This window comes from Microsporum canis, genomic scaffold (genome assembly GCF_000151145.1).
Source record: "Microsporum canis CBS 113480 supercont1.1 genomic scaffold, whole genome shotgun sequence".
Lineage (NCBI taxonomy): Eukaryota > Fungi > Ascomycota > Eurotiomycetes > Onygenales > Arthrodermataceae > Microsporum > Microsporum canis.
This window is the reverse complement of record NW_003299169.1, coordinates 1,481,712-1,493,239: the sequence shown is the minus strand read 5'-3', so window position 1 is coordinate 1,493,239 and position 11,528 is coordinate 1,481,712. Positions and strand designations below refer to the sequence as shown.

At 47.0% G+C, this 11,528-nt stretch overlaps 4 protein-coding genes across 4 annotated transcripts; 3 read left to right on the top strand and 1 right to left on the bottom strand.

Moving 5' to 3' along the window:
• Positions 1-73: 73 nt before the first annotated feature.
• On the top strand, positions 74-1,277 carry MCYG_00546 (S-methyl-5-thioadenosine phosphorylase; the record flags this gene model as incomplete). The annotated part of the gene is made up of 3 exons (XM_002850396.1): positions 74-101; positions 243-752; positions 880-1,277. 3 exons carry the CDS (start codon positions 74-76, stop codon positions 1,275-1,277), a joined length of 936 nt encoding a protein of 311 aa, XP_002850442.1.
• An 894-nt stretch (positions 1,278-2,171) lies between these two features.
• On the top strand, positions 2,172-6,566 carry MCYG_00545 (beta-glucosidase; the record flags this gene model as incomplete). The annotated part of the gene is made up of 7 exons (XM_002850395.1): positions 2,172-2,595; positions 2,716-2,939; positions 3,017-3,268; positions 3,348-4,888; positions 5,172-5,209; positions 5,278-5,287; positions 5,360-6,566. The coding sequence occupies 7 exons, from the start codon at positions 2,172-2,174 to the stop codon at positions 6,564-6,566; spliced, it is 3,696 nt and encodes a 1,231-aa protein (XP_002850441.1).
• A 249-nt stretch (positions 6,567-6,815) lies between these two features.
• Positions 6,816-8,328, bottom strand: MCYG_00544 (phosphotyrosyl phosphatase activator; the record flags this gene model as incomplete). The annotated part of the gene is made up of 3 exons (XM_002850394.1): positions 6,816-7,214; positions 7,274-7,581; positions 7,635-8,328. The coding sequence occupies 3 exons, from the start codon at positions 8,326-8,328 to the stop codon at positions 6,816-6,818; spliced, it is 1,401 nt and encodes a 466-aa protein (XP_002850440.1).
• A 250-nt stretch (positions 8,329-8,578) lies between these two features.
• On the top strand, positions 8,579-10,420 carry MCYG_00543 (uncharacterized protein; the record flags this gene model as incomplete). The annotated part of the gene is made up of 2 exons (XM_002850393.1): positions 8,579-10,190; positions 10,257-10,420. The coding sequence occupies 2 exons, from the start codon at positions 8,579-8,581 to the stop codon at positions 10,418-10,420; spliced, it is 1,776 nt and encodes a 591-aa protein (XP_002850439.1).
• Positions 10,421-11,528: the final 1,108 nt, after the last annotated feature.

Sequence of the window (11,528 nt, the reverse complement as noted above, 5' to 3'; positions counted from 1 at the left end):
TCGGGTTCCAAAAGTGCAAACCCCGGAAATATCATCTACAGATAATAATCTATAAGATAGGTTATTCTTGAACATGGCCACTGTTTCTGATACTTACAAAGGTCTGTCTTCTCATATGCGACCTCAATTGCACTGTGTCTTCCCCGCCATGCCCCGCTATAGTTCTAGAAACCGTCGATTTGAATGCAATGCGCACATTGATAATTGAGCGTTTGTGGTTTAATAACAAATATTCTCTCTAGATCCCGTCTATATCGGCGTTATTGGCGGCACTGGGCTAAGCGAGCTTCCTCATTTCACTAAAGTTGCGTCTCTCGATCTCACAACGCCATGGGGTGAACCATCCTCGCCGGTTTCAATCCTGCATCACACCTGTTCCACTACCGGCAAGGTCGTTCCAATTGCATTCATCAGCCGACATGGCCTTCACCACCAGCTTTCTCCCCATGAAGTTCCCAGCCGTGCAAACATTGCTGCTTTACGATCTATCGGAGTACGAAGTGTTGTTGCATTCTCCGCTGTCGGTAGTTTGCAGGAAGAGATTAAGCCCAGAGACTTCGTTGTCCCCGACCAAGTGATTGATCGAACTAAGGGAGTCAGGCCGTGGACATTCTTCGAGGATGGAATTGTAAACCATGTTGGATTTGCCGACCCATTCGATGAGAAAATGGCCAAGGTCGTAAGGGCTTGCGGACACAGCCTGGAGGGAGAAGGTGTCGTCCTGCACGACCGTGGTACTTTGATATGCATGGGTATGTTTCTCCCTTTTTCCGTTCCTACCCCTTTTGGATACCCCTGTATTGCTTTTTTTTCCATTCTCCGGGGTTCCTCCGGAAGAGAGCAAACAAGTGCTAACATTGTTTTGCTATGCGACTGTAGAGGGCCCCCAGTTCAGCACTCGCGCAGAGAGCAACCTCTACCGCAGCTGGGGCGGCAGTGTTATCAACATGTCCTGCTTGCCAGAGTCCAAATTAGCACGTGAGGCAGAAATGGCATATCAGATGATCTGCATGTCAACCGATTATGACTGCTGGCATTGTGGCACGGAGGATGTCACCGTGGAAATGGTCATGGGCAACATGAAAGCAAACGCTGTGAATGCCAGAAACTTCATCAGTGCCGTCTTAGACGAGTTGACCAAGGACGAGCACGAAGACCTTGTCAAGGGAAAGCACCTTGCAGGTAGCGCGAAGTTAGGCCTCAGTACGAAACCCCAGGAGATCAGTGCCTCAGCGCTGGCTAAGATGGCATGGCTATTCCCCGGTTATTTCTCCTAGTGGTGTCCTTTTTTTGATGACTTCGGGACAACTTCACCCGGACATAAGGGTTTGTTAATTCCCGAAGGGACACCGCCATACAAGGGTCCGTTTGGAACCATAATATTTTGTCTATGGGGGTAACAACTGCTTTGTGTATATACTGTAACTGTCACCCCTTTCTCTAACCAACCATTAGATAGTAGGCTTTCAGCATAGAAATGGCCTTGATAAAAGACTATGCCTAGTTAAAATAGCACGTAACCCTTATATATTCACTAGTATCGCCTGTATTTCCTGCGAAGAAAGCCCCCTTCATAAGGAATCTTCTAGGGCTCATCCGCACCTAGATTGCCTTAATTATCAGAAACGTTGAAGGCCGGAAGGGTCCACTTTCTATATTACAATATGGGGCACGATGTAGGTACTGGGTTTACTACAGCTAGCTGGTTCAAATTGCGATTGCATGGCAATTCATAAGTGCGTGTAGTACTCCATAAGCGTGACAGGGTTGACAGGGTTGATACCTAGGTAGGTATCAAACACATGATGCCGAAAAACGAACCTCAACCATTAGTCCATGCCGCTTATTTTTCTGACGACTGACTATTATACTATGTACGTAGTACCGAACCAAGGATCGGGAGTAACCTTCTATCTCTCTCCGCGTTGACTGGCTACACTTTGTGAGATCACATTTGAACCGGACAAGGGGCTACGGTGATGATCAGCATACGGCTGCAGCGTGATCAACCAGTTCTAGGCTTGGTGGCCGGAGGCAAGTCATCAGCCTTTTCCCCGGGCATGATCATATATATAGCTGGGGATGTAAATACTCCTCGGACCCCGTAGAGTAGCAGCTGTGTTATTCTTCAGCTATATATTATATTCTGCGAATGCGCATGGTTATATACGATGTCGTTCGTTGGTGATATAAGGAAGATACTTCTCCATCTTCTTCTTCTCCTCTCCTTCGTCTCTGCTGAGACCCATAACATACATGCTGATGTTCCACCCGGCTATGAGTCGCCTTCTTACTACCCTACCCCCAAGGGAGGCTGGATCCCGGAGTGGGAGGCTGCATATGCAAAAGCCGCTGTACTCGTCGCCAATATGACACTTGCAGAAAAGGTGAACTTGACCACAGGAACAGGAATCTTTATGGGCCCTTGTGTCGGTCAGACAGGCAGTGCTCTAAGATTGGGCGTACCAAAGCTCTGCCTTCAAGACGGGCCCCTGGGACTGCGGAATACAGACCACAACACGGCTTTCCCTGCTGGAATCACTGTTGGGGCGACTTTCGATAAGAAGCTCATGTACGAACGTGGTGTCGCTATGGGTGAGGAGTTTCGTGGAAAGGGCGTGAATATTCATCTAGGTCCCTCGGTTGGGCCACTTGGGCGTAAACCGCGAGGTGGCCGAAACTGGGAGGGCTTTGGTGCTGACCCTTCACTCCAAGCCATCGGCGGTGCCCTGACTATCAAAGGTGTTCAGAAGGCTGGTGTAATAGCAACGGTGAAACATCTCGTGGGAAACGAGCAGGAAATCCATCGGATGACCAACGTCGTGCAGCGTGGATACTCTTCTAATATTGACGACCGAACGCTGCATGAATTATACCTATGGCCGTTCGCAGAGGCTGTCAGGGCTGGTGTTGGAGCATTGATGATGGCGTATAATGACGTATTGCTTCCTTTTTATAACCATTTTGTCGCTATTAGATTTTGTCGCTATTCGAGGCGCTGACAGTTGTTTGACAGGTAAACGGCTCTACCTGTAGCCACAATAGTCTTTTAATCAACGGAATCCTGAAAGATGAACTTGGCTTCCAGGGGTTGGTCATGAGTGACTGGTTCGGCCAAATTGGTGGAGTTTCCTCCGCTCTATCAGGGCTTGACATGGCTATGCCTGGTGATGGCCCAGTCCCGTTAACGGGCACCTCTTATTGGGCATACGAGCTTTCGCGGTCAATCCTTAACGGGACTGTTCCTTTGGAGCGGCTAAATGACATGGTATGGAATTATCCACCAGCCAACATTGCGTAGTCATAATAAAAACTCTGGATGATCTGATTTTTTTTTTTTCATTTAGGTCACTCGAATCGTTGCAACCTGGTTCCAATTCGGACAGGATAATGATTTCCCGGAACCAAATTTCTCAACCAATACCCAGGCGGAGAAAGGACCTCTTTATCCTGGGGCCGTATTTTCTCCGACAGGAATAGTAAATAAGTTTGTTGATGTCCAAGGGGCTCACAAAGAGATTGCCAGGGCCATTGCGAGAGACGGTATCACACTTGTGAAGAACGAAGATAATCTGCTCCCTTTAGAGACAAACGCCTCATTGGTAGTGTTTGGAGAAGACGCAGGCACAAACCCAAATGGGATTAACTCCTGCGCTGACAAAGGCTGTAATAAGGGCGTTCTTACGATGGGTTGGGGTAGTGGAACTTCCAGGCTGCCTTACTTGAGCACTCCTGAGGAGGCTATCAAAAATAGGTCGACCACTGCCAAATCCTATATCACGAACAGATTCCCTTGGAATATTCAGGTGAAACCCGAAGATATTGCCATTGTCTTTGTTAACTCCGACTCCGGCGAGAATTATATCACCGTTGAAAGAAACCCTGGTGACAGAAGCTATGCTGGGTTGGAGCTCTGGTACGGAGGGGATACTCTGGTCCAAGAAGCAGCCAAGAAGTTTTCAAATGTTGTCGTTGTTGTGCACACTGTTGGGCCGACCCTTCTAGAGAAATGGATCGACCTACCTACAGTAAAAAGTGTTCTCATTGCTCATCTTCCTGGGCAAGAGGCAGGTAATGCTGTTGCAGATATTCTATTTGGCGATGCAAGCCCTAGTGGTCATCTTCCATATACCATCCCCAAGTCAGAGTCCGATTATCATCCAAGCTCTGCGCTTATCGATAAACCCTTTGAGCAGATCCAGGATACTTTTGTCGATGGATTATTCGTCGACTACCGCCATTTCCAAAAAGAAGGTAAACCAGTCCGTTTCCCGTTCGGGTACGGGCTTTCATACACATCATTTGGCTTCACAGAGGCTACCTTAGCTGCTGGAGTTCGACTGTCCCAGTACCCCCCTGCCAGGATTCCTAAGGGCACGACACCAGTATACTCTCATAAAATCCCGGACCCCTCGGAAGTGGCATGGCCTAAAGACTTCACGAAGATATGGCGCTACCTGTATCCATATCTTGATAACCCAGCTAGTATAAAAGCGGATTCAAGTTATACTTATCCAAAGGGGTATCAGACCACGCCGCAGCCAGACCCAAGAGCCGGAGGCTCCCAAGGAGGAAATCCAGCTCTCTGGGATATAGTATGCACGGTTACTGTCAAAGTCAAGAATACGGGTCAGAAACCTGGCCGTAGCGTTGCCCAACTATACGTCGAAATACCAGCCGACTTGGCTCCGAACACGCCCAAATTGCAGCTCCGTCAGTTCGAGAAGACATCAAACCTCGTTCCTGGACAAGAAGAGGTATTAAAGATGGAGCTCACGCGAAAGGATTTGAGCATTTGGGATGCGGTGGCTCAGGATTGGAAGGCCCCAGTCGATGGGAAAGGAGTCAAGCTATATATTGGTGAGAATGTTGAGGATTTGCACATCGTGTGCGAGATAGATTCGGGGTCATGTAGAACAGTTTCATAGCGTATTTTAAATGATTTCTTTGTATCTATAATAATATCCTTAGCATAAGATACAAAGTTGTCCGTAATTAATCGTAGCAATGCATTTTGTAACCCGCTGATTTTGCCAGTCACGTGGTTCGGCGATGACGTCGAGCCCTAAAAAGAATCATCGATGAAGACATTTGAGTGCCTCGAGTAGATAGCTTTACCAGCTATCCTATACAGTATTGAAAGGGCCCCCCTGATAGCTACTTTGATATAGGCAACACACTATAACTTCTAAGACCATGCAAGGCTTCAGTGAGTGTTCTCCAACATGGGCATTTTTTATCTTGAGGGACAGTTATTGACTTGACTTTTTTTTTTAGATATGGGACGGTATGTTCTTGACTCTTTCTTGACTGTTGCCGAATAATTATGGAAAATTAAAGGAGGCTAATTATGGCGCAGATATGTCCCTCCGGACCACGAAGGGGTTGTCTCCGGAAACCAGCTCGCTGGCAAACATGCTCTTGGATCTCGAGCCCGAAACTTGCAGAAAACAGGAGAGCTCACGGTGAGATTTGAGATGCCGTTTCCTATTTGGTGCTCGACTTGCAAGCCGGCAGAATCTGTGATCATTGGGCAAGGTGTGCGATTTAATGCACTTAAGAAGAAAGTCGGAAATTATTATTCGACCCCTATATATAGCTTCCGCATGAAGCATAGCGTATGTGGAGGTTGGATAGAGATTCGAACAGATCCCCAGCACACCGAGTATGTGGTCACGGAAGGAGCCAGACGCAAGGTCATAGCAGAGATAGGGAAAGGAGAGTACGAAGAGACTTCTACCGGGGCTGGAGAGATTCGAGTACGGATGCCTGGAAATAATGAGGAGAATAAGACGCTAGATCCATTCGCAGCTCTAGAGGGGAAGGTTATAGATAAAAATAAATATATGACGGAAAAGATGCGGATGGAGGAGCTTTTGAGGCGACAAGATCGAGACTGGGAAGACCCGTACGAAAGGTCAAGAAAACTGAGAAGAGCATTTCGGGCGGATCGAAAAAAGCGAGAAGCAACACAGTCTGAGACAGAGGCGCTGAAAGATAAATTCAGCCTAGGGGTTGATTTACTGGATGAGACGGAAGGAGATCGTATACGTGCTGGAGTGGTTGAGTTTGGGCAAGGCGATAACCAAACTGATTTCTCTCTCTCTTTACCATCAAGCCTTCGAATAAAACCTCTTTTTGGAGGCCCTAATCACAATAAACAGGAAATCCGCACCAAACCTGGTCAACAGAAGAAACGAAAGAAGGTGAGAGATGTTGCTGCAGAGAAGAAGGCTTTATTGCAGCAAGATTTGAGAGGCAATACAAGGGCGGCAATAGACCCGTTCCTTCTGATGGATGAAACGATGTGGCAGCAATTACCGGGAATCACGAAGAGGAAGAAATCAAACAAAGTGATCAACGAGATATCAATCGAGAGTAGGGAAGAGGGGCATAGTGATGGAGCCAGAAAGAGTAAAGGGGCAGCAGAGGGTAACGGCGGCTTGCCCAGCAATGAGTGCCTAGGCAAAAGTAGTGACTCCCTTCCAAGGACACCATCGGATGTGCAAAAAGCACGGAAACCTCTCGTGGCTGGACTTGTGGATTACGGATCGGAATCAGATTAATATTCTGTTGAAATAATATATACGCGCTGATTTGCATTGGATGGAGTTGGATGACCATATCACTTACATGATACCTGATACCCTTATATTAACGCTCATTATTTTCATAAACAGCCCTTTCTTTTCTTTTCTTTTTTTTTTTTTTTTGTGCAGCAGGGACGTATTCTGTTATTTTGCATGTAACTACTTAGGTTCTAGCAGTTATAAGTTGCTTGGGTCCAACCAACATGATATCCCGGTCAACGAGGGTTACCTATCAGATGTGTTGGGGGGAGATATAAAAGGCTCTCGAGGCGGCAGATTTCGCTGTTGGCTACCTTGGGTGGCCCACGGGGCTCTTATAGCTGGCATCTGGTTAAATAGTGGTGCTGTAGGGGTAGCGTGAGCTGGGTTATTTTCACCCCGTGAATCCCTCATTCTAATACCCGTAGGCATTGAAGCCCAGGGGGCTCGGGTTCCCATATCTGGCTGAGGGGGAGGAGGTGCTGGCATATGTGCCGGAGTCTGTGGCCCACTTGATGTATGAGCAGACGGTACTGATGGGGTAGCATTTGGGTCTCGCTCCCAAACAAATAACGATCCAAAGGGAAAATGCTGCACAACCGGGAATTTAGACAGGACTTCTGCATTATACATCTTGATCATACCCTGTTGTACAGATTATTAGTGAGAAACAGGTTTCCATTTGGCTAGAGTTAATTGTTTACCTTATTTATCTTTCCCCAGCCGTCTTTGATTCCGGAAATGTCATATAGCATAGGGCTATGTTCCCAAAATGGGCCTTTCTTGACATCATGGATGAAGCCGATCGCTGAAAAATACATATTTGATTTGCGCTCTTTTTCAACTATGTTTCGTTTGGCGATATCGCCTGTGGAGGGAGCATTTGGCAAGGAGCCTTCGGTGGGTGTTGGGTCAGCAGGTGTTATTGCTGGAGATAATTGAGCAGAGCCTAAAATGTATGAGATGAATGAATGATCATCTAGGCCCCAGACGCCATGAGAGCCTGCAGGCTCTAGTGTGTAAGTCAAAATTAAGCGTCGAATGAGCCGAAGATATCTACCTCACGGATATTAGCCTTCAAGCAAAACTGCGATGCGGTTGTCGGGGTGGCATACGGTTCAATAACTCCTATAACTATACCTCTTTCTTCCACACCAGGGTCTGCTCGAGCAAATCCATTCAGTTTCCAAAGGCATGCCAGAAAAGCTAAAAAGCTAAGTTCATGACCTGTTCCATAATCAAGTCTTTGTGAACTTCCAAAGCTGCCGGTTAAATAGGCCATAAGCTCCTCCTTGGCCGTTACTGTTTCCCCATCCTCAGACTTCTGCTGAAGAATCTCTGGAGGTAAACATTCATCCATGATGGTGGCGGTACGAGACTCCATCTCCTCACACCATTTTCGAAAACTGATATTCCCAAACCGACGAGGTCCAGTATCAGGGGCTACCTCGTCAATGAGGGACTCTAGTTTTGATAATAGCAGCTGTAAACGACGGACGGGCTCCGAAAAGTCAATGGAGTCGGAATCCAGTGTCCATACTTCCACATTCGAAGAGCCACTTTCTTTGCCTGGTATTTTAGAAGGGAACATGCAGCGGTTTAGCTGTAAAATAAATATCATGATATCTCTGTAGGCGACAGAAGATAAAAATGTCTCCACATCTTGATGGTCGTGAATCTTTTTCATCGGCTTGATAAATGTGTGCAGTGTATTTGGGTCAAGTCGCGGTAGCGACGCTACGGCTGGTGCCGTGTTCATTGTGGTATCAATTTATGCTCGAGGCCACTCGGGTTGTAGCTCGTGAAAATAGTCGCGGGGTTGAATGAGCTGAAAAGCAATGACGTTGATGTTAGTAAGCGCCTGTCGCGTTTTAACCCTCTTAGCGCGTCTTAAGCTTAAAATAAAACAAAGCTCCTGATGTGATGAACACTTGTGCTACATACATTTGTAGACAGACTCAGATGGAATAAGCCTAAGCCTACTCCAGAGCACTGTTGTACTGAACATCATGCGCAGAAGCAATCGCATTTTAAGAAGGCATGATGATGATGATGATGATGATGTTGAAGGACCCTCTGCACAGCTCTCCTTTGACTTGAAGACAATCGCGAAACGATCAGCTGCGAAACGCATTGGTTCCGCACTGATTAAACAAGCTGAGACACTTGGGGAGACGCCTACTCAGAAACCTACTCATACCACCGTAGGCATATCCCTCAATAGCATATCGCCTGCTGATAGCGATATTGGTACCTTGCGGGGAAAACTAAAACGCCCACGACGAAATCAGGAGCGGAGATTAAAAAGTAGCTCTGAGGACATATACGATGTTGATGAAGCTCCACTGAATGCTGTTGAGACAAGGGATGGGGCCTCAGCCCATTCTGGGTTTACACCCGATACTGAATCTAGTGATGATGAGCCTAGTAGCTCATATGTGGAATGTGAGGATGTTATCGGATTGCAACACCCACCAGATATACCACCTGAGGTGCCTCTCGTGATGATTGAGAAAGCACCGGTCGCAGAATTTAAAGAGATGGCTACGGGGAGAGATGGTGTTGCTACATCGGACGGTAGTGGAAAGCAGGATGAAGTATTGGACAACGGGCGGGCTGATCCGCCGTCTAACTTGACGGAACCTAAGGGAAACCCAATGTTTGAGAGTGAATATGGGCCTACAAGCACGGATTCAGATGAAGATGAGGACGAGGATGTGGACGAGGATGAGAACGGAAGAGAAGATGTACTGGAAACTCTGGAACAGAAAGAAGTGGTGCTGCCGAAAGATGCTTCCGAGGATGACATATACTTGGAAATTTCAGATACAGATGTCTACACTGAATATGGTCTTCGAGATGATTCGACCTTCTGGGATGCTTCTAAAATATTCGATCAAGAGCAGAACTGGCGTGAACTGATTTCCGAGGCGAAGAGGCTGATAAAACAAACAAACGGCCTAACTACTGGGTCTACAAAGGATCTGTTCCGGAGCATTTCAAATGGAATTGACACTTATAAGGAGAGCATCGATTCAAAAAACAAGAATCAAAGCTTTAACTATTTAGAGGCAGAACACAGCTCTACCGCCAGCATAGAAAGACAGGTTTCCCAGGTCTTGATCGATCTATATCCATATAATGTCGATTTGCCAAAAAACCTATCAAAACTCACATCTACCACTCATGAAGTGGCTACTGACACCATCCCTGGGATGGTTGGACTCTTGCAGTGGTGCCTGGTGGCGCATTATTCCAATGACAGCGTTACTGCTGAAGGAATAGACCAGCTGACGCGATTATTGGATTCCCTCGGCAAACTTTGTGAAGCAGTCCAGGCAGAGCCGCCCAGACCAACTCCTGAGCTTGCAGATAAGCTTAAAATTACAAGCGTGCTTGTTCGGTTTATGTCCTACGTGTTTAGGCACCAGCAGCTCAACACGCGGAAGCCAGCAACCACGCAGCCTCTGATCGGGCGGCCCCAAAACTTAGGGCAACATCACGATGAGCATGAAGCAGGTTTGATCGAATCAGAAGCGTCTATTACTGCCTTGCAAGAGAAATGCCCCTGGAGCAGGGCGGAGAGCGAAGCCCTCTTTGACGCCCTGCAGAAATATCGAGGTATGTTGGGCTACTTTTTCAAGCTGATGAGGTACTAACGAAAGACGTGTTTCTTGCGGTGAACAGGGCCAGAACGATATAATTTAATTCTCAGAGAGCTAAGGGACGTCCTGGGCCATCGTAGCGTAGAGGAACTGAGAGAGAAGACGATGGAGACACGGGCTGGACTGTTAGCTCTGCCTGATGAAAAGCGGCCTCATTACAGCCAATGGAGCTTCCTTGACCAGTGAACAAGGTACTTTAGTGGCAACCTTTTCAAAAAAGAAAAAGGAAAAGATGGATGTACAAGAGCATATAGTCCTATATTGCCCTGCATGATGACGATGAATATTACTACCCCACAAAAAAAGCACCCGTCTGACGTTTGGTCCAAGACTGCAAAATAGGCGATAGACTTGGGCACCTGCAGCTTGCGGTCAATCAGGTTCTGTGACAGACATGGATCTCGCCTTATTCTCTTAGGCATCAAATCAGAGCAGCTTGACGATTAACGGCCCAAATAACGATGTGCATGGTTGACCGAAAGAACTGTGTTACTGGAACCACGACAGGCCAACTCCACCGTCCGCTTATATCTCCCTCCCCCCCGCCTCTCTCCCTCTCTCTCTCTTTGAGTTCATCTCCTGTTGTTATCAATCTTGACTCTGCTGGCACTTTCTTCTATATATATAAATCAAAGTCGAAGAAGCAGAGGAAAAAGTGAAGGTCAGGAAGTAGCATCACATGACCGGAATATCATTCTGCCGTCTCCGGTACAGACTCCCGCCGGATCCAGAAAAATAAAAAACGGTTTCAAGGTTAAGAAAGCCACTTTTTCCTTCGTTTCTACTCTTTAAGCCGTGGGGATTTCGTTGTTCGTCGGCTTTACCCCTTTTTCTCCTTCTCTTGCTCTCTGCCTCTGTCTATCTTCGCACTATTTGCTTTGTTCTATTGCATTGTTACTTTCCAGAGCGTTCTTGTAAGTACTTCTCCAGAGCTTGTGTCCATTCTTCACACAGGGGACAAGGGAGGTCCGATGGCCCCCCCTGTTTATAAGCTTGGATTAAAGGGGGAGAGTCTCCTGCTTCAGCTTCAATATAATTGCTCCTCCGTTCTATACTATGACCATTTGTACTGACTTAAAGGCTTGGGAATGATCTAGGAGAAGCTTATCTTGTGAGCTTTTGTTTACTACCAGAACTACCCTAGAGGTGGACGGCTCCTCGTCTAATAATCCTAATACTACAAACCCCCGTACAACACGCAGGCCGGTTCTTTTTAAAACTCATTATTGGTCAGTGAATCCAGATATGCCCAGGAGTTTCACAGTACTATCCCCTTGGGCATTGTGTTTGGGCT